The sequence below is a fragment of the Colletotrichum jinshuiense genome, chromosome 4 (assembly GCF_051148585.1).
Source record: "Colletotrichum jinshuiense chromosome 4, complete sequence".
Taxonomy (NCBI): domain Eukaryota; kingdom Fungi; phylum Ascomycota; class Sordariomycetes; order Glomerellales; family Glomerellaceae; genus Colletotrichum; species Colletotrichum jinshuiense.
In genome coordinates, this window is record NC_139311.1 from 4,642,840 (window position 1) to 4,659,933 (window position 17,094).

The 17,094-nt window shown below is 49.6% G+C and overlaps 6 protein-coding genes across 6 annotated transcripts; 5 read left to right on the forward strand and 1 right to left on the reverse strand.

The window, feature by feature from the left end:
* Window positions 1-416: 416 nt before the first annotated feature.
* Window positions 417-1,325, forward strand: EsH8_IV_001158 (sulfotransferase family protein; the record flags this gene model as incomplete). The annotated part of the gene is made up of 3 exons (XM_083266048.1): window positions 417-579; window positions 641-1,003; window positions 1,057-1,325. The coding sequence occupies 3 exons, from the start codon at window positions 417-419 to the stop codon at window positions 1,323-1,325; spliced, it is 795 nt and encodes a 264-aa protein (XP_083124943.1).
* Window positions 1,326-1,747: 422 nt separating this feature from the next.
* Window positions 1,748-2,889, reverse strand: EsH8_IV_001159 (NmrA-like family protein; the record flags this gene model as incomplete). Its single annotated transcript, XM_083266049.1, has 4 exons — window positions 1,748-2,156; window positions 2,249-2,323; window positions 2,383-2,616; window positions 2,678-2,889. The coding sequence occupies 4 exons, from the start codon at window positions 2,887-2,889 to the stop codon at window positions 1,748-1,750; spliced, it is 930 nt and encodes a 309-aa protein (XP_083124944.1).
* A 1,901-nt stretch (window positions 2,890-4,790) lies between these two features.
* On the forward strand, window positions 4,791-5,384 carry EsH8_IV_001160 (dihydrofolate reductase-like domain-containing protein; the record flags this gene model as incomplete). Its single annotated transcript, XM_083266050.1, has 1 exon — window positions 4,791-5,384. The coding sequence occupies one exon, from the start codon at window positions 4,791-4,793 to the stop codon at window positions 5,382-5,384; it is 594 nt and encodes a 197-aa protein (XP_083124945.1).
* A 543-nt stretch (window positions 5,385-5,927) lies between these two features.
* On the forward strand, window positions 5,928-6,959 carry EsH8_IV_001161 (uncharacterized protein; the record flags this gene model as incomplete). The annotated part of the gene is made up of 3 exons (XM_083266051.1): window positions 5,928-6,375; window positions 6,426-6,622; window positions 6,702-6,959. The coding sequence occupies 3 exons, from the start codon at window positions 5,928-5,930 to the stop codon at window positions 6,957-6,959; spliced, it is 903 nt and encodes a 300-aa protein (XP_083124946.1).
* A 1,825-nt stretch (window positions 6,960-8,784) lies between these two features.
* Window positions 8,785-12,209, forward strand: EsH8_IV_001162 (uncharacterized protein; the record flags this gene model as incomplete). Its single annotated transcript, XM_083266052.1, has 4 exons — window positions 8,785-9,146; window positions 9,202-9,324; window positions 9,374-12,030; window positions 12,085-12,209. The coding sequence occupies 4 exons, from the start codon at window positions 8,785-8,787 to the stop codon at window positions 12,207-12,209; spliced, it is 3,267 nt and encodes a 1,088-aa protein (XP_083124947.1).
* A 3,183-nt stretch (window positions 12,210-15,392) lies between these two features.
* Window positions 15,393-16,929, forward strand: EsH8_IV_001163 (uncharacterized protein; the record flags this gene model as incomplete). Its single annotated transcript, XM_083266053.1, has 5 exons — window positions 15,393-15,620; window positions 15,678-15,804; window positions 15,865-15,988; window positions 16,090-16,547; window positions 16,616-16,929. 5 exons carry the CDS (start codon window positions 15,393-15,395, stop codon window positions 16,927-16,929), a joined length of 1,251 nt encoding a protein of 416 aa, XP_083124948.1.
* Between the last annotated feature and the right edge of the window lie 165 nt (window positions 16,930-17,094).

Sequence of the window (17,094 nt, forward strand, 5' to 3'; positions counted from 1 at the left end):
AAAGCGCCGTGAATTCGTTTACCTTGCGTCAAAAACGAAGCATAAGAGGGTTTGGCAGCATGAAGCCTCGCCAACTACGGTATTAGCGCTTCATAATTCCGGACAAGGTTTTTCAAACAACACACTCGGTCTGAAGACGCTTATCTAGAGTTGGTGTGGATCTGCTGGAATCTGACAAATGGAGTCGTGCATTATTATTTTAAATTTGCTCTTGGCTGCAGGAGCACCTCCAGCTGAGATGCCAAATCCAGACGTTTTCCCTCACCCCTGCATGGCGCCGGGCTATGACTGCCCATTTCCGTTGAGGCATTGAGAAGGTTGCATTTTTCTTTTTTTTTTGCTGCTACACAATAGCCAGAACAATCAAAGCGTTTGGTGACAGAAGAAACGCCAGTGGCGTTTATCAAAACACGAAAATGGGCGGAGTGCCGTCCATACCCACGGATCCAACACGGAAGCTCCAAGTCATCGGAGCCGGTTACTCCCGGACTGGAACTGTCTCCATGGCGCTTGCGCTCGAGAAGCTCCTTAATGGCCCGGTAATGCACGGAGGGACCCACGTTTTGTACCGGGAGGATAGTAAGTGAGCACAACATAGTCAAGCGTTTGTTTGCTAAGTGTTTCCTGTGTTTTGAATTAGTGTTTATGAGGAAGCTGGCTGAAGCATACGATGCAAAGCGTGCGGGTGACAAACAGAAGCTTCACAAATTGCTAGAGGAAATCTTCGCTGGCTTTGTCGCATGTACCGACATGCCAACAATCGACTTCATACCAGATTTGTTGGAAGTTTATCCTGACGCCAAAGTTGTACTAGTTACGAGAGATCCGGAAAAATGGGTCAAGAGCATCAAACCGGTCGCTCAAAACGCAGGCCTCTGGTGGTTGCCGTACGCAATGTGGCCCATACCGGGTTGGAGATGGTTTCCGACACTGATGCGTGAGTTTCAACTTTCAGTCCGCGACTTTTATCAACATGACGGCAAGAAGAAAGGGCCAGGACCTCGTGAGATTCCCATGAATAGCTTTTTACGAGATCACCTCTGACCAGCAGCGCAGAAATGATTATGAACTGGAACCAGAAAGTGAAGAACATGGTTCCTGCGGAGAAATTGCTTGTCATGGAGTTGAAGGAGGGCTGGGGACCGCTGTGCACGTTTCTTGAGGTGCCCGTTCCAGATGAGCCGCTGCCGAGAGCAAATGATACCGCTGCCGCTGATAAAGCAGCTAAAGAGATAGTCGCCAAATTGTTGGGAATTTGGAGTAGCATTCTCACCACGTTTGGCGCCGTTGCTCTGGGTACTTGGTGGTTGTGGAAAGCAAAGTAGTATGACATGTGTCAGACATATGAGTTTTGTGCACAAGAAGTGTGTTGGATTCAGGGCAAAAGACTCCATGCAAGCACACCTAAGCAGTTATGATCAGAACAATTAAACATATTAACAAGGGGCTTACCTAGACAATGACAAGTTTTATTTTCGGTGTTATAGCAAATTGTTATAATGCTTCACAGTAGGATTCCGAGAGAAACCATAGGAAAAGCTTGTTATTAGCAATAATTAAGGAAATCTGTTGAAAGACACCATGGAACAACACAAGACTTGTTCAGAACCAAGACAATGTTGAATTTCGTGGACGAAAGGACGGTCTGTACTATCCAAAATACGTCACACTGGAATTCTGTCGTAGTTCTTTCTGTCTACTATTCTGACTTATGGGGTAGTCGAAGTAACGACTCTCTCAGTATCACTCAGAAAGTCCCTTCGAAATACGCGCCGACCTGTGGTGGCATCTCACGATAAGCCTCCAACTTTCCACGAATGACCAGATCCTCCAGGGTCGCCTTCTGATAACCCTCGACCTCCCATATATCGCCTCCCACCATTTTTACCTGCTGCCCGGTTCCCCATATCTTGCGGCAGTACCAAGCCAAGGTAAACAGGCTACCAGATTTGAGCCCGTCTTCAACCTGTGCGTTGATATTCTCTAGTTTGTGAGAGAAGACCTGGGGTGCAGTACCATGCTTTGCTTCCAATGCAGCAGCAATATCCTTTCCAGTCGGCGTCAGCTCAGAGATGCCAATGGCTCTATTTTCCAGCTGGGGGATTGGCGTAGTGGCAAAGATGGACGCATATGCAGCTGCGACATAATCTCTTGTGCTATTCATAGTATAGTGTCAGTCCTATAGAGATAAAAGTGTAGAAAAAAGCAAAAGAGTCAAGCAGGTTTTGATGCGAACAAAAATGCTTACCAAAGATTTAATTTCTCTTCCTTACTGTTCGCGGAGTACACAATTCTGTTACCAGGAATATCGATGCCCATGCCTCTATAGACGATGAATAAGTAAAAATTCAAGGTATTGGATTGCGGTGTAGAATATCTTACGGAGTATTGAGCGCAAATTCAATAAAGTTGCCCAGTAGGACGACAGTGGTTGCAATGCCTGCGGCATTCGCTGCCTTTTCGACTTCATCCTTGGCCCCATTGACGCCGATCTTGAGGCCTTGCTCGTCATAACGAGCTGCGAGGTCTGATGGCGAGAACAGCTTGACATTGGTCTTTGGTATGGCCTTCACGAACGCATGCTGTCGTTGCACGCCCTCGTGCCCAACAAGGGAACTAGATCCAAATCAGTACAGTTATTCCCAGAAGAATGTAGAACGATGGTGGATAAATTTACATCACTATGTCTATCTCTTGCAAGGCATCGACGAGGGCCTGTTCGTTGTTGACATCCACCTCTACCTTGGTGACATTGGCGGGGAGACTCGAAACATCTGAGCTGGCTCGGTAGAGAACCGTGATTGGAGCTCCTGAAGCCGCCAGAGCGTCAACAATTCTTGAACTAGCCCAGCCGCGGTGGCCATAGACAGCGATACGATTGAACGCCATGTTAGAAAGAGGGTTGCTGGAATGCAAGTGAAGAAAATCAAAGATGAGAGATTCAAGTAATAGATGACTGTGATAATAGCACGTAGAGTATGTCAAATACAGTACTCGAGGAATTCTTGTCAGCAGAGTCCGGTTGGAAGATGAGGAGGTACGAAAGAAATGATAATCTGGATGGCTTTTTATGAATGTCTTATATCGGGTGTGTACATTTCCACTGGTACATTTTTGGTCACGGCTTGCGCCAAAACTACATCCGAGATTGGTCATACCTATCGACGGGAAGGCCGGGAATTATTCACCCTCGGTGGGGTCTACAGCTGTACGGCAAAATGCCCGCATCGGCCATGGCCAACCGCAACTGCAGGCGAAAACGAGCTTGATGGGCCGCTTTGCTGCGGTAGAGCCTGGCTAGTCTAAGTGAGCGCGCCATGTTGATCTCCCCCGCTTATCGAGCCTACGGCAGTAACACCTTGATTTTGGTAAATGTTGTGTAGCTTTGGTGGACCATTTGCTTTCCTTTGATAGGCAGCAGCGTCTGTCACTCCCCCACCGTCTCTTGAGAAATTTGTGCGAGATTCTCGTACAAGATGGCGGACCCGCGCCGATGACTAAGTATTATAATTTGTACAAGATTATCGAATCTAGTCCGGCAGCGGTTTGTTTCCGGGTACACAACTTGTCCAAACGCTGAACTGGTTTGCCCTTTTGGTACTAGAACCTTAGGTTGGCTTATTAGGTTGTTACAAATGCCCTGAATATCAGTTGGCATGGGTCGCAATTATCTGATGCCGGGTTGCAACCTCGGCAGGTGCCGAGACTGATCAGCTCCGGATACATATCGGGGCTCCCCACATTGCCAGCCGGTTTGGTGAAGCCCGGAGCATTCAATGCTAACCTTTGTGCCTTTTTTTTCTCCTCCATTGTCAGCATATCTTGACGCCTACTCGGCACAGCAGCCGTTTCTCTAGCAATGAATTATTTCTCGATCTTTATCGGCTTCGCACGCCGCTCTGCTATTTGTTTCAAGCGTTCTTGTTCTTTTCGCATATCCTAAAACGACACCAACAACATGAATGTCATCATCCGCTTCGCGATTGGCGGAAGGCACATGGACTAGACTGCGACTGCATCGACTGTCGGATGAGTCTAACGACACCGTGCTGGAACACGCTGTCGCTGATGTTGGGCGGTCTTCATCACGGGGTTCTACCACTATGGAGAAAGAGGCACTGGTTATTTAAGGCAGAAGCTAGGGATAAAAACAGTTAAGCTTTTAGTTTATTCCTTACGATGGTGTCAGCCTGGGTTGATGGCACACACACCAGGAGAATAAGGCGATCTGGGATTGATTTGGGAATGGCAGACGGTGGCCCGCAGTAACCATGGACGTTGGCCGATCATCGGCTTTGCAACGTCGGCAGCCTTGGTCGAGTTTCACACGCCACTCAAACGTTACTCTTTTTGAAACGCCTCACTGCCTGCCGAGGTGAAACCAGCTCGTAGAACTGCAATCTCACCTTGAAGCAAAGCCGACCGTCGACCCCGTGTGCCAATGCCTTTCTTCTCCCGGGCAACGGCCACGGGTGCTGTTCTAAGGCGGCCTTGTCATCACCTGGAAGCGGCCGGCTTACATGACTACGGAGCTGGCGGATGAACAGTGGAGGAAATGACATCAGATGGTAACCGGATTTCGGAAGTCCGATCTTGTGCCAATTGTAGCATCGGATTCACTCACTTCGCGTCCCTGAGTTCATCCAGGTTGTCATGTAAGGATGATAGCATGGCTATTTCAATGCTTTTAAAAGGGTCGGCCTCCTCTCGCTACCGCACTTCTGGAATCTGGGGAAAGGGTACATCCGACCCCTCATTGTATTCCGAAACGCGACAAGACTACATGCAGTATGAATGAACGGACGCGACGCCTCAGATACAATGTCGCGATATCACTGGATGGTTTCATCGCACCTCCAAATGAGTCTACCGATTGGATCGTGGGAGACGATAATATCGACTTTGATGCTCTCTACGCCCAATTTGATACCTTTGTCATGGGACGGAAGACATACCAATGCATGTTCGCAATGGGCGAACAGAACCCGCTGCGCAAACACGATAAAGAGAGCCTGTTTGTCTTCAGCCGGACTCTAAAAAGCGAAGATCATCCGGGGGTCACCCTTGTCTCGGACGATTTCACGGGATACATCGCGGAGCTTAAGAACGGCGAGGGCCGGGACATTTGGCTCTTGGGCGGCGGGCAGCTTGCGGGGCCGTGTCTGGACGCGGGGATACTGGACACGGTGGAGACGGCGATCATGCCGGTGCTGCTACGAAAGGGCACAAGGATGCTGGAGGAATCGGGGCTTACGCCACTCGGCGGCTTCAAGTTGGAGTTGGTGGAGTCCAAAACAATGGAAATGAGCGGTATTGTCATGTGCAAGTACATCGTCAGCAGACAGATGGCCGCATCGTTGGGCGAGGCGATGTTTTTCTGTTGAATGACAAGTTGAGCCGGGATCACGATGCGAAATTTGGTGGCGGCATCATTGGATACCCTCTTGAGTCAATGCTGGGCAGAATTGGCAAACCAAGTCGGCAGTACTATGTATATTTTAATGAGTGCAATAGGCATATGCACCGGAAAAAATATTGAGAGGGCAGCCAAGATGCGGACGACATCCTCCGTCATCGCCAATGACGCAAACTGCATGCAGCATGCATTGAGCCCCTCAGTGAAATGATCCATTCCCTTTCACATCGTCTTTATTTAGAATATCTTCTCAAATTCCAGCACAGAAAGAATCCTATGACTTGTAACTCCGCCAGCGTAGTGCTGTGGTCACTGAAGGATTTACTGTCGTAAAATCATTCGCCATAGTCTTAAATCCGTCGCGATTTTGGTTCTTAGCTCCGTTAACCCCCGCCCAGTAATCAGCGAGCGACCTTGGGTTTCGACGCAGGGTTCCATAAATACGCGTACTGTTGCTGTCTACCATTTCATACACATTTGTTACCCAGCTTACAGTTTACAGGGAGTCAGAATGGCAACACACGCTTCGAAATCAGTCTTGGTCCTCGGCGGCACTGGCAAAGTCGGCCGCCAGATCGCCAAACTCCTCGCGAGCACCTCAATCCCGACGTACCAGGCCTCCCGAAGCGGGGCGTCCACGACAGAGCCAGGTGCCAATAACATCAAGGCTGTAGCTTTCGACTGGCTAGATGAGAAGACCTGGGATGCAGCCCTAGATGTTGGCGCGACGAGCATCTTTCTGGTAGCCCCACCGGTCATGGATATGCTACCCTCAATGCAATCCTTCATTGACCAGGCGCGAATGCGAGGAGACACAAAGAGATTCGTACTGCTAAGCGGAAGTCCTATTGAACCGGATATCAATGGCTACGCGATGGGTCGTCCGCATGCATACTTGAAGCAGCTTGGCGACAGCGGGGAGGTGGAATGGGCTGTGCTGAGGCCGACGTGGTTCCAACGTAAGCGTTTCCAGCAGTTGAAGAAGACAGGCATATTGATGAATGAACAGAAAACTTCGTTGAGCAGGAGAACCATCGCTCTTCGATCCTGAATGACAGCACAATCTATTCTGCTACAGCAGACGGAAAGATTCCTTGGATTGCAACAGAGGATATCGCTGCGTGTGCATACCAGCTGCTTACGCAGGAAGATGTTCCGAATGATGAGTATCTCATCCTTGGCCCAGAGCTGCTGAGCTACGGTGACGTGAGTCCAATTGTCTCAATCACACCCAATTGTCTCATTTACGTACTGCGGAACCACGCTAATGACTGGAGGGCTTCAGATCGCCGAAATTCTCTCTGAAGTTCTCGGACGGAAAATCGTGCACAAAAATCTCTCGGCACAGGAGCTTGTGGACCGGTTCACCAGCATGGGGATGCCACAGGATTACGCGGAGATGATGAGCGGCCTAGACACAGCCATTAAGAACGGGAGCGAGGATCGAACGAACAGCGTTGTCTTAGCATTGACAGGGAAGCAACCTAGGACCTTCCGAGAAGTCGCCGAGCAGAATAAGGGTGCCTGGGAGACAGCAGAGTAAGGGGCAATTGGGAGATTGAACTAGGATCCCGCACTGGTGGGAGACAACACAGAGGGTAACGATTGGCATGACAGCACATTACAGAGCTAGAAGATTGTTTTTCGGCCGCATGAACCTGGAATCGTTGTATATGGGCTACTCAGATGGTAGATGTTTAGGAAACCATAAATTTGCCCTGTGTCCTCGGTCAGCGTCGACGAGGCAAGCGCACTTCTCTGCCTATTCATCAACATGGTCTCTCAGAGTGCAGCCGCGAACATTTAATATTTCAGTTCAAACTCCGCTATCACACTCCGACTACAGATCTCTAAAAGTTTATCGTGGCCAAAATTGTGCCGAGAATCTAGAAACCAATGTAGCATTTGTTGTTGCCCCTGTTAACCCTCAACTCGGGTAGACACACCTAGACCTTAGTATGAGAGGCCAGCTTCGATAAATAAGAAACATAGTAGTCTCCGTCATCTCTTGTTTGCCAACAATCCAAAAATGCCCCAAAGGGAAATTAATCAAGATAGCAATAACACCAAAATGGTCTTGGTCATTACGGCCAAGTGGGCCGCTAGGTCACAGCCCCCCCGGGAGCCGGACATTCACGGAGCCGGGCGCCGGCAATATCAAGGCCGTCGCCTTCGACGGATAAGAAGACTGGAATGCGGCTTTTGGACGCCGGCGCGACGAGTGTCTTGTTTCGCCGCAGGTTGTAGACATGCCGTCCCTAATGCAGCCATTTATTGACCAGTCGCGGATGCAACGGACAAAGCGTTTCGGACTGCTTTAGTGGAGTCGCCATGGAACCGGGTATGAATGGCTATGGAACAGGTTGTCCGCATGCGTACTGGAAGCAGCTTGGCGAGAAAGGGAACGTACGCTAATGCCGATGTGGTTCTAACGTGAGTTTGCGTTCCTGGCAGTTTGAGAATGTAAATGTGACGACGAGAAAGTAGATAAATTTACGAAGTAGGAGGAAAACATCAAACTGATAGTATTGAAATCGCCATTTAGTATGCTACAGTGGAAGGGGAGAGCATATGAACTGAGATGGAGGACATTGCTGCGTAATGAACTACCTGTGCAGCTCGAACGACCAGTGTTTTATCCTTGGCTTTGATCTGCTAAGCTATGAAGACGTAAGTATAGTTGTCATCCTGATTCACATTCCTAAGAATGCAGCTTATGTTTTGGAAGTCAGATCGCCGAAATCCTCTCCGAGCCAGAAGATTGTGCACTAGAGTCTCACGGCGCAGAATCAGTAAGATGATACGCCAGTATGGGATGAAGCGGAAAATATTACCGGTGCAGGAACAGCCATTTAGAAGGGGACCAAGAACCGGGCGAGCAACGATATTCTCGCACTGACAGAAACCGGCCAAGGAAATCCCGATATACCGCAGAATAACAAGACAGTTTAGGAAATCACAGTGAAAGTGGCAGATGAGACGAAGGGGAGTTTGGAACAGAATTATCAAGGGTACGGGGTTGAACGTGCGACGTTCGGTGTAGAATTGGAGCGCTAGCACACTACCGGTACATGAAGGGGAAGGGGTCTCGGGGATGATTCAATATGGCCTGCTCGGACGAAAAAGGTTCAGAAAACAAGGTTTCGTTTTCAGTTAGCGACGCCACCGCTTTCAGCCGAAATATTCGACGTACCTTTTGCGTGCGGGGATTTGCACTAAGGTTGAAACAAGTCATGAGATCACAAAAGCTCCCTGCGTGCCAGAACGTCTTCTGCTCAGGTACAGCTTCAATCTCATTTCAATAACGCATCAGAGCGTGTAGAAGTCAATGGCACTGAGATATATACGACCCACGTATTAATCACAAGATGGATTCATCATTTATTGCCATTGAGGAAAAAAGGCCTGTTGCCATGGGCACCGGTGAACAACAGACGGCGAAAGAGACGGCGAATCCGCTGACGTACCCCAAAAGCGCCGAGCCATTCAGTCAAGATCTGTTCAAGAACCCGACATCAGAGTACCGAGGATGCCCGCTGTGGTCATGGAACACGAAGCTGGAGAAGAAGAAGCTGCTCCGGCAGATTGACCATCTTGGGGAGATGGGCATGGGTGGCTTCCACATGCACGTCCGCACCGGCCTTGATACAGACTACATGGGCCCGGAGTTCATGGATCGCGTCCGGGATTGCGTCGAGTACGCGGAGAGCAAGGGCATGCTCGCCTGCCTGTGAGACTCAATTCTTCGCGTGTTTATTCAATACTATTATGCTAACTTTGCTCAGATATGACGACGATCGGTGGCCATCCGGCGTCGCTGGGGGTAAGGTGGTGAAGCAGTATCCCGAACACAAGACAAAGCATATCCTGTTCACGCCACATCCATATGGCTCCGTTGAACTTGGAGGGTGAGTTTTCTGATCATACATAACCGCCATCTTCTCACGGGTTCTCCAGCGGTTGTGCGCCAAGCTCGGCTCAGGCCTGTCGAAGTGAAGAAGGGTATCTCCTGGCCCGGTTCTCTATCACGCTTGATGAAAATGGTCGCCTCAAGTCGAACCGTAAACTTCAAGAAGGGGAGGGCGCCGAACCAGGAGGAAGAGTCTGGTACGCTTATGTTGAAATCAACCCTCCGTCGCCTTGGTTCAATGGGGAAACCTACATTGATACGATGAGCACCGAGGCTATGACGCGGTTCTTGGAGAGCACTCATGAGGTTTACAAAGACAAGATCGGAGACAAATTTGGGACAACTGTTCCCTGCATTTTCACCGACGAGCCTCAGGTCGCAATCAAGACTCAGCTTTCTAGCCCGACTGGAGTTGAAGACGTATTCCTCCCATGGACTGCGGACCTTCCCGACACATTCAAAAAGACGTATGGCGACGAGGCCGACCTCGTCAGCAGCATCCCAGAATTGCTCTGGGACCTCCCGGGAGATACGCCCAGCTTAGCCCGCTACCGCTTTCACGACCACGTCAGCGAAAGGTTTGTGACTTCGTTCCTCGATCTCTTAGCAAACTGGTGCAGGAAGAACAAAATCATACTCAATGGCCATATGATGGAAGAGCCAACCCTCAGATCCCAAACAACCGCTCACGGCGAGGCAATGCGGTGCTACCGCAACCAGACACTGCCTGGAATGGACCTGCTCAACGACTGGGTTGAGTACAACACTGCGAAGCAGTGCACCAGTGTGGCCCGCCAAAATGGCGTCCGGGGCGCCATGAGCGAGATCTATGGATGCACACACTGGTACTTCACCTTCGAAGGGCACAAAGGCTGCGGGGACTGGCATGCCGCTCTGGGTATCACATTCCGCGTGCAACATCTGAGTTGGGTCAGCATGGCTGGCGAGGGGAAACGCGACTACCCAGCCAGTATAGGGTATCAAAGCCCGTGGTACAAGGAGTACGGGTACATCGAAGACCATTTTGCGCGTGTTGGCGTGGCCTTGACCCGTGGCAAGGCCGTCACCCGCGTTGGTGTGATACACCCGATCGAAAGCTTCTGGCTGTGCTTCGGCCCAAACAACAGCGGTGACGACGAAATCGGCCGCCGCGACCAAGCGTTTGCAGAGCTCACAAACTGGCTCCTCCATGGTTTGGTAGATTTTGACTTCATTGCGGAGAGTCTTCTCCCGAACCAGGTTGGCGAAGACATTTCAAAGCCGCTAAAGGTTGGCCAATGCGAATACGACGTTATTATTTTACCGAACCTGCGGACTATTCGATCGTCTACTCTCAATATTGTCAAGAAATTTGCGGCTGCCGGTGGCACTGTTATTATCGCTGGAGAAGGCCCGGTCCTGGTTGACGCCAAGGTCGCATCGCCAGATGTCAGTCTGGAAATTGAGCCGTGCACCAAGATTGCTTGGAACCAGAGCGATGTTATCTCCGCCGTCTCAGAGAACCGCGACTTGCAAATTGACTTGAAAGAAGGCGGGCCGACCCAAACACTCCTGTATCAGATGCGACAAGATGGCGACGAAAGGTTCGTCTTCATCTGCAACACTGATCGGAACAATCCGTACGATACATTGGTTCAAATAAAAGGGGATTGGGATGTTGAAGTTCTTGAAACTTTCACCGGCGAAACTCGATCTCTCAAGGCACGGTACGAAAAGGGTTGGAGTGTCTTTGAACACAGATTCGAGGGCTGCGCAAGTTTGTTGCTAAGACTCTACCCCGTGCCGGCCGAAGAGTTGTCTTTCGTCGATATCACGGGTGTAGTCACCTTATCACCGCCAAACCAGCAGTCGGCCGAGCTAAAGCTGGAAGAGGTTATCCTTTCGGAACCTAACGTCTTGATGCTCGACTATGCGCTATACAGGATTGACGATGACCCGTGGGAAGATTCTGCCAGACAGGAAATTCTCAAGATAGATAATGAGATCCGAGCTCGTCTTCGCCTGCCTCCCAAAGGATCAGCCTGGAAACAACCTTGGAGTATACCGCAGTCTGAGCGTGCGGCCAAAGTTTATGTCGACCTCCGGTTTGAGTTTGAGTCTAACATCGCCATAAAGACCTCTTCTTACCTCGCCATGGAGAATCCCGAAAACGCCACCATTACCATCAATGGGCACAAGCTGCCAGTTGACGACGAGATAGTATCTTGGTGGGTTGACGAGGACATTAAGACAATACCGGTGCCGAAGAAAACGATTCGTAAGGGTACGAACGTCATCGAGCTAAGCATGCCGTTCGGTATCTTGACAAACCTGGAAAGGATATACCTACTCGGAAGCTTCAGTGTGGACCTCAAGAATAACCTGCCCGTCATAAACGAGAGAAGACTAAGTCTGGGGTGGGGGGACGTTGTGACGCAGGGACACCCGTTTTATGCTGGGAACGTAACATACAACTGTAGCTTCTCACTCAAGTCTCGATCGAATGTGACGCTTTCGGTTCCGAAATTCGCAACTCCGGTCGTCAAGGTTCACTGGAAGAACAAGAGCGGACATATTGCCCTGCAGCCAAGGAAGTTGGACCTAGGCGAGTTGGACGCTGGAAAACACGAGATATCCATCACGGCATTTGGTTATAGATACAACTCGTTCGGCCATGTCCACTTAACTGAGGGTATTTTTGGATGTTGGCCCGATCAGTGGCGATGTAAGTCCCCGAGTCCTCTGAGTTTCGTTTTCAAACAACTGACATCAAATACAGCCGGAGGCTGGGCTTGGAGCGAGGAATACAAACTGAAACCTACCGGAGTTCTGGAGAAGCCTTCTCTTCTAGTTGAGGCGAAGGCTGAAGGATGTAACGATGATTGGATCATACTAGCCGAGTAAGTCAATCTGGGTAATTGACGGCTCAACAACCGGACCTGATGATGCAAAGACCAAACCACAGGGTCTAGTGAGTCGTTTTGGTAGTCACCCTCAGATACTTAAATCCTTGATATAAATATAGATTTCATCTTTTAGCAAGTCTTTCTGAATATTTGACGCCCCCAGTTTAGTACGAAGGAGATGAAGATGGCTTAAGTCGATTCAAGCACTATTTGTCAAATTAGTTATGAAACAGCCATCAAAACTCCTTAGTGTCAACCTCCGCCCCCCTTCTATTAGAACTTTGACTTAAAATACGCCTCGTTGTGGGGCCTTATTCGCAGTGTGTTGACCTCTTGTTACGCTATCCGTGTCGTAGGACACGGTGACGTCGTCTGTCCTCATAATTCCTCCCATTTTACTGCCTGCCCCAGAACCAGCTTCAAGTATACTCTCTTGGCTGCTCGCGGCGTCCAAGTCATGCCGTGAGCCGATTACTGTTGATGTCCTGCCGACAATATTTCCGTTTCTCGGCATGGACCGAGAGCCGTTCATCTCGATTGCACCTGATCTGAGTCCGGCTGAATCACTTTGCGGTTGGTATTTTCGGTCGGTTGAACTCAACACTCGTCGTCCCAAGGCAAGCTCAATCAAAGGGCCAAGAACTGGGATACAAGCCGCAATTATGAGTGTATTGCCTTCTACACTATTTCGGTGTCAGCTTACACTGGAACTGAATTGCAAGCAGTGTTTCGGTCTTACATTGTCCATACGACGAGCTCGGCACTATCGTCTAACCAGATGTCAGCTCTGTGTTTGTATCGATGTTAACCACATAGATCTTACAAGTAAAGTCTGCGCTAGCGAGGGACGTCAATCCAGTACTTTTGTATATGGAAATGAAGCAAGAACTAGAAGCGTTAGTGGAGACGTGAACGGGCTGGCTGTCTCTTACATGGACCCAATCCCCAAAGCGATGCTGAGGACAATCTTTTTCTTCATATTCATTTGGAGTTTCATCAACACTGTGGCAGGGTAGACTGCTAAGTACAAGTCTAGCGCGGCCGAGTATGCTAAGCAAAGACAATGTTAGCCGTACCCTTGAGTTGACGGCCAAGAGGAGACACTCGGTTCTTACTTCCTGTCAAGATAGCAACGTTAACCAGAACCCATGGGCTCCAGCAGCTCTTATCTGTGACCGTAAAATCCCATTGGGCGCGTGTTGGAGTGCACTGGGCAAAGAGAATGATGATGCACAGTGACACGAGCACCAAGCAGACCGTTGCCATTGACCACAATACAATTCGATGGGCCCTCCCCGTGTTCAATATTCTGACCAGCAATGCCACCACGGCAAACTTCGGTACGGTATATGCGAGGACGTTTGGAGGGAAGCCAGAGATTGTTGACAAAACGGCAGCGGATTGTTGTTGCTGTGAAAGAATATCGGCATGACGGCCGTTGCCGCACTTTACGGCCCATATCTCGAGGCCCACTGTCACATAGCTGAGAAACTGGACAATTTCAAGTTAGCTAATATCCCATCTAGCCCATATCAATATTATTCTCAATAGTCCCTGCGCTTACTAGAGATAGAACCGTGAGATAGTCATCCAGGTGTGTCTGGCCAAGTATCTTGACCCGTACAAACAGACGTCCAGCGACAAATAGGGTACTGATACCAACAATGACACAAATCGTCACTAATATGGTTGGGCCTTTATCCTCAGTCGAATATAAACTCGAGGGTGAGTCGCCGGACATCTTTTCTGCAGATCAAGTGGTATTTCTGTGCACCCCCAACTCCAGGTGGGAAATGCTGGATGATGCAAATGTCAAAATGTGGCATTGCGCTTCCCCTACAACATTCTTCCATCGATGTTGAAAGATTTCTTGCTTTAGAGCATCACAGACGGTATCGGAAGAGCCCGGCACAGCATCCACACCCCCTTGCGAGCTATCTTGGCCCGTTGAGGTATTGATCCGTTTAGAAAATGAATCAGTGATCCAGTCTCCAACCAACCCCTGAGTTTCCATCTTCGTCCCTGTCATCTCATTACAAATAGAGATGCAGGAACGTTTACCTGAAGAATCACGTTATCTTAGTGGAAAGTACGGTACCAACGGCGAGCAACGCAGTGAACAGCGGGCCTTCTCCCAAAACTTGCCAGCCATTGAAGTGGCGTCAACCCCTGGACGTCTCGATTTCCCCGGCTTTCCTGGATGCTAGGCTAGACTCTAGTGAGGAGATTATGGGTACGGGAGGTCCCATTTTCAACGGATGGATCTTTGATCACGCGGAGAAAATCAAATGTCGCAACAGGCTATAACACCAACATTGCCTTCGTTGCGCGTCTTCATCCTGGAAGTCTTGGAAATCGTCTGGTGGCCCCACCACCCGTCCCGGGGCCCCTAGCCGGATTCCACTTGGAACGGCTTTTCCGGTCCAATCAGGAAATTGATCTATTAACACTGCGAACCAACAGCAGAGATAAATCATCTCATTGCATGCAGGAATGTTCAAAAGGTCGTCCAACAAACAAATTAAGACCCACCGGGTTGAGGACCTGATGCAGCTAAATCTTTGTTTGTCGGGTGCACTCCTGCATATTTTCAACGGACAATGCTGAAACGAGATGTTTCCCGGGCCAGATGGACTCCAACGTACACCTGGAAGTCACCCTTCAGTTGGAGAACCATCTTGGCGAGGACATGGGCCCTTGTTTTCTTTATCATGCGGTTTAGCTCTCGAACCATCTCGAAAGGTATGCTTGCAACAAGATTCTATGGCTAGGCACGCTCTGGAGTCTGGAATAATGACCCTCCTACCACTTTGAGCACATTCCCCTTGAACTCCTGGCCAAAGTCATGCACTCGGTTCGACCCCGCCTGTCATGAGTGGACCTTAATCTTCAGCACGAAATATGCAGCTATACCGCATGCTTGCTTGGAAATTACTGTTGTTCAAGTATGAACTGGCTGCCTGCTTGCTTCCCATTGAGGTCCTATTTACCAGTCTTCTGTGCTTTTGCCTTCCTGACTAGTTTCCTATTGCACAACCCAACCTTCCTAGTCTTGATTTGTTAAAAGTCATTATCTTGTCTTCTGCCTTTTGATTTCGCGATTTTGAGAGGCATCTGTCGTGGTGTCATTACTCTTATTGAGCTTTTTAAACAAGAGAAATATCTCACCAAGGTAGCAACTATGGGGTCCATTCCCAACAGCAACAACAGAGACCTTGACATGTCAATCGCGTTGACGGCATGCGATCGCCCTAGCATTGGGCAACACGCGAAGAAAATATCAGGACTCGCGGGCCCTGCTGCCGCTGGTGATGATGCTGCACGCCTCAGCATGCTGAAAGCTGCCCGCTCACTTGTCCACGCCCTGGAAACACCTCGCGAGACCATGATCAAACACTGCTGGGCACAAGTAAGTTCTGCTCCTTCGATGAAGTATATTGATTGGTAACTGACAGCAACATGACAGCCCGCTGCTTTCACTGCCCTCACATACGCCGTCGACTCGGGGCTCTTCGCCTTGATGGCACAGAATGAGGGGCCGCACAAGGTGGCCGATCTAGCAGCCAAGTTGGGACATGACCCAGCCCTGCTTGGTACGTGTCTTGACTAATGCATCCGCAATATTGACCGTTAACTTACATCGGCCACTGCAGCGAGAATACTGAGGCATCTCGGCGCGATGCAGTATGTCACCGAAACAGGCCGGGATGAATACAAGTCAACGAACTTCTCAGACGCGCTTACAATAACGAGCATGGGTGCGGGCTACCCCTGCGTGTAAGCCAAACCTGCCTTTTACCTCCACTTATCGTACTCTTTCCGTTACAAATAATTACTCAATGTACGCGCCCATGCTAACAGACTTACCTAATATCTAGTTCCGGGGCCTGTATGGAAGCTCTTGCCAAGTTTCACGAGTTTGCCAAAAAGACCAACTATATCGATCCCCAGGATGTCTTTAACGGACCCTTGCAATATGGCTACAACACCAAGCTTGACTGCTTTAGTCATTTCGCCGCGAATCCCCCGTATGACATGCAGTTTGCGCAGCATATGGGAGCGTACCGTCAGGGTAGACCAAGCTGGATGGATGATGGGGTTTACCCTGTGAAGGAGAGACTGATTGATGGTTTTGATAAATCTGAAAACAGCGTGCTTCTCGTCGACGTCGGAGGGAGCTTTGGTCATGATATTGACGAGTTTCGAAGGAAGCACCCCGAGGCTCCCGGTAGACTCGTGGTTCAGGATCTTCCGAGCGTAATTGGTCAGATTGAGAAGCTAGATCAGAAGATTGAGAGGATGGGACACGATTTCTTCAACGAACAGCCTATCAAGGGTCAGTATATCCCGAAATAATTCGTTGCATTTCCAGAGGATGAGCTACTGACGTCAGTGTTTTCACAGGTGCTCGAGCATATTACATACATTCTGTTCTACACGACTGGCCGGACAAGAAGTGTGAAGAGATCCTCGCGCGAATGACAGCCGCGATGAAGCCCGGGTATAGCAAGCTCCTCGTCAATGAGAACTGCATCCCAGACACCGGCGCCGATTGGCAGACCACGGGTCTGGACATTATGATGTTGACCCTGGTTAGCAGCAGGGAGCGCACGCGTGTTGAGTGGCAGAGTCTGTTGGAAAAGGCGGGGCTCCAGATCGTAGACATCTATGGTGGGGGTAATGGCGTCGAGAGCCTGATCGAGTGCGAGCTGGCCTGAAAGTAGATCTTTTCGAACGATGTTACAGTATATTACGATACATAATTACTACATGTAGCAGGAAACAGAGAACTTATTCCATGAAATAATGCGGGTTCTCAAGGTATCTCAATATAACAGGAAGCCTAATTGGCAGTGAGCAACTCTGTTCTGCGGTATGCTCAT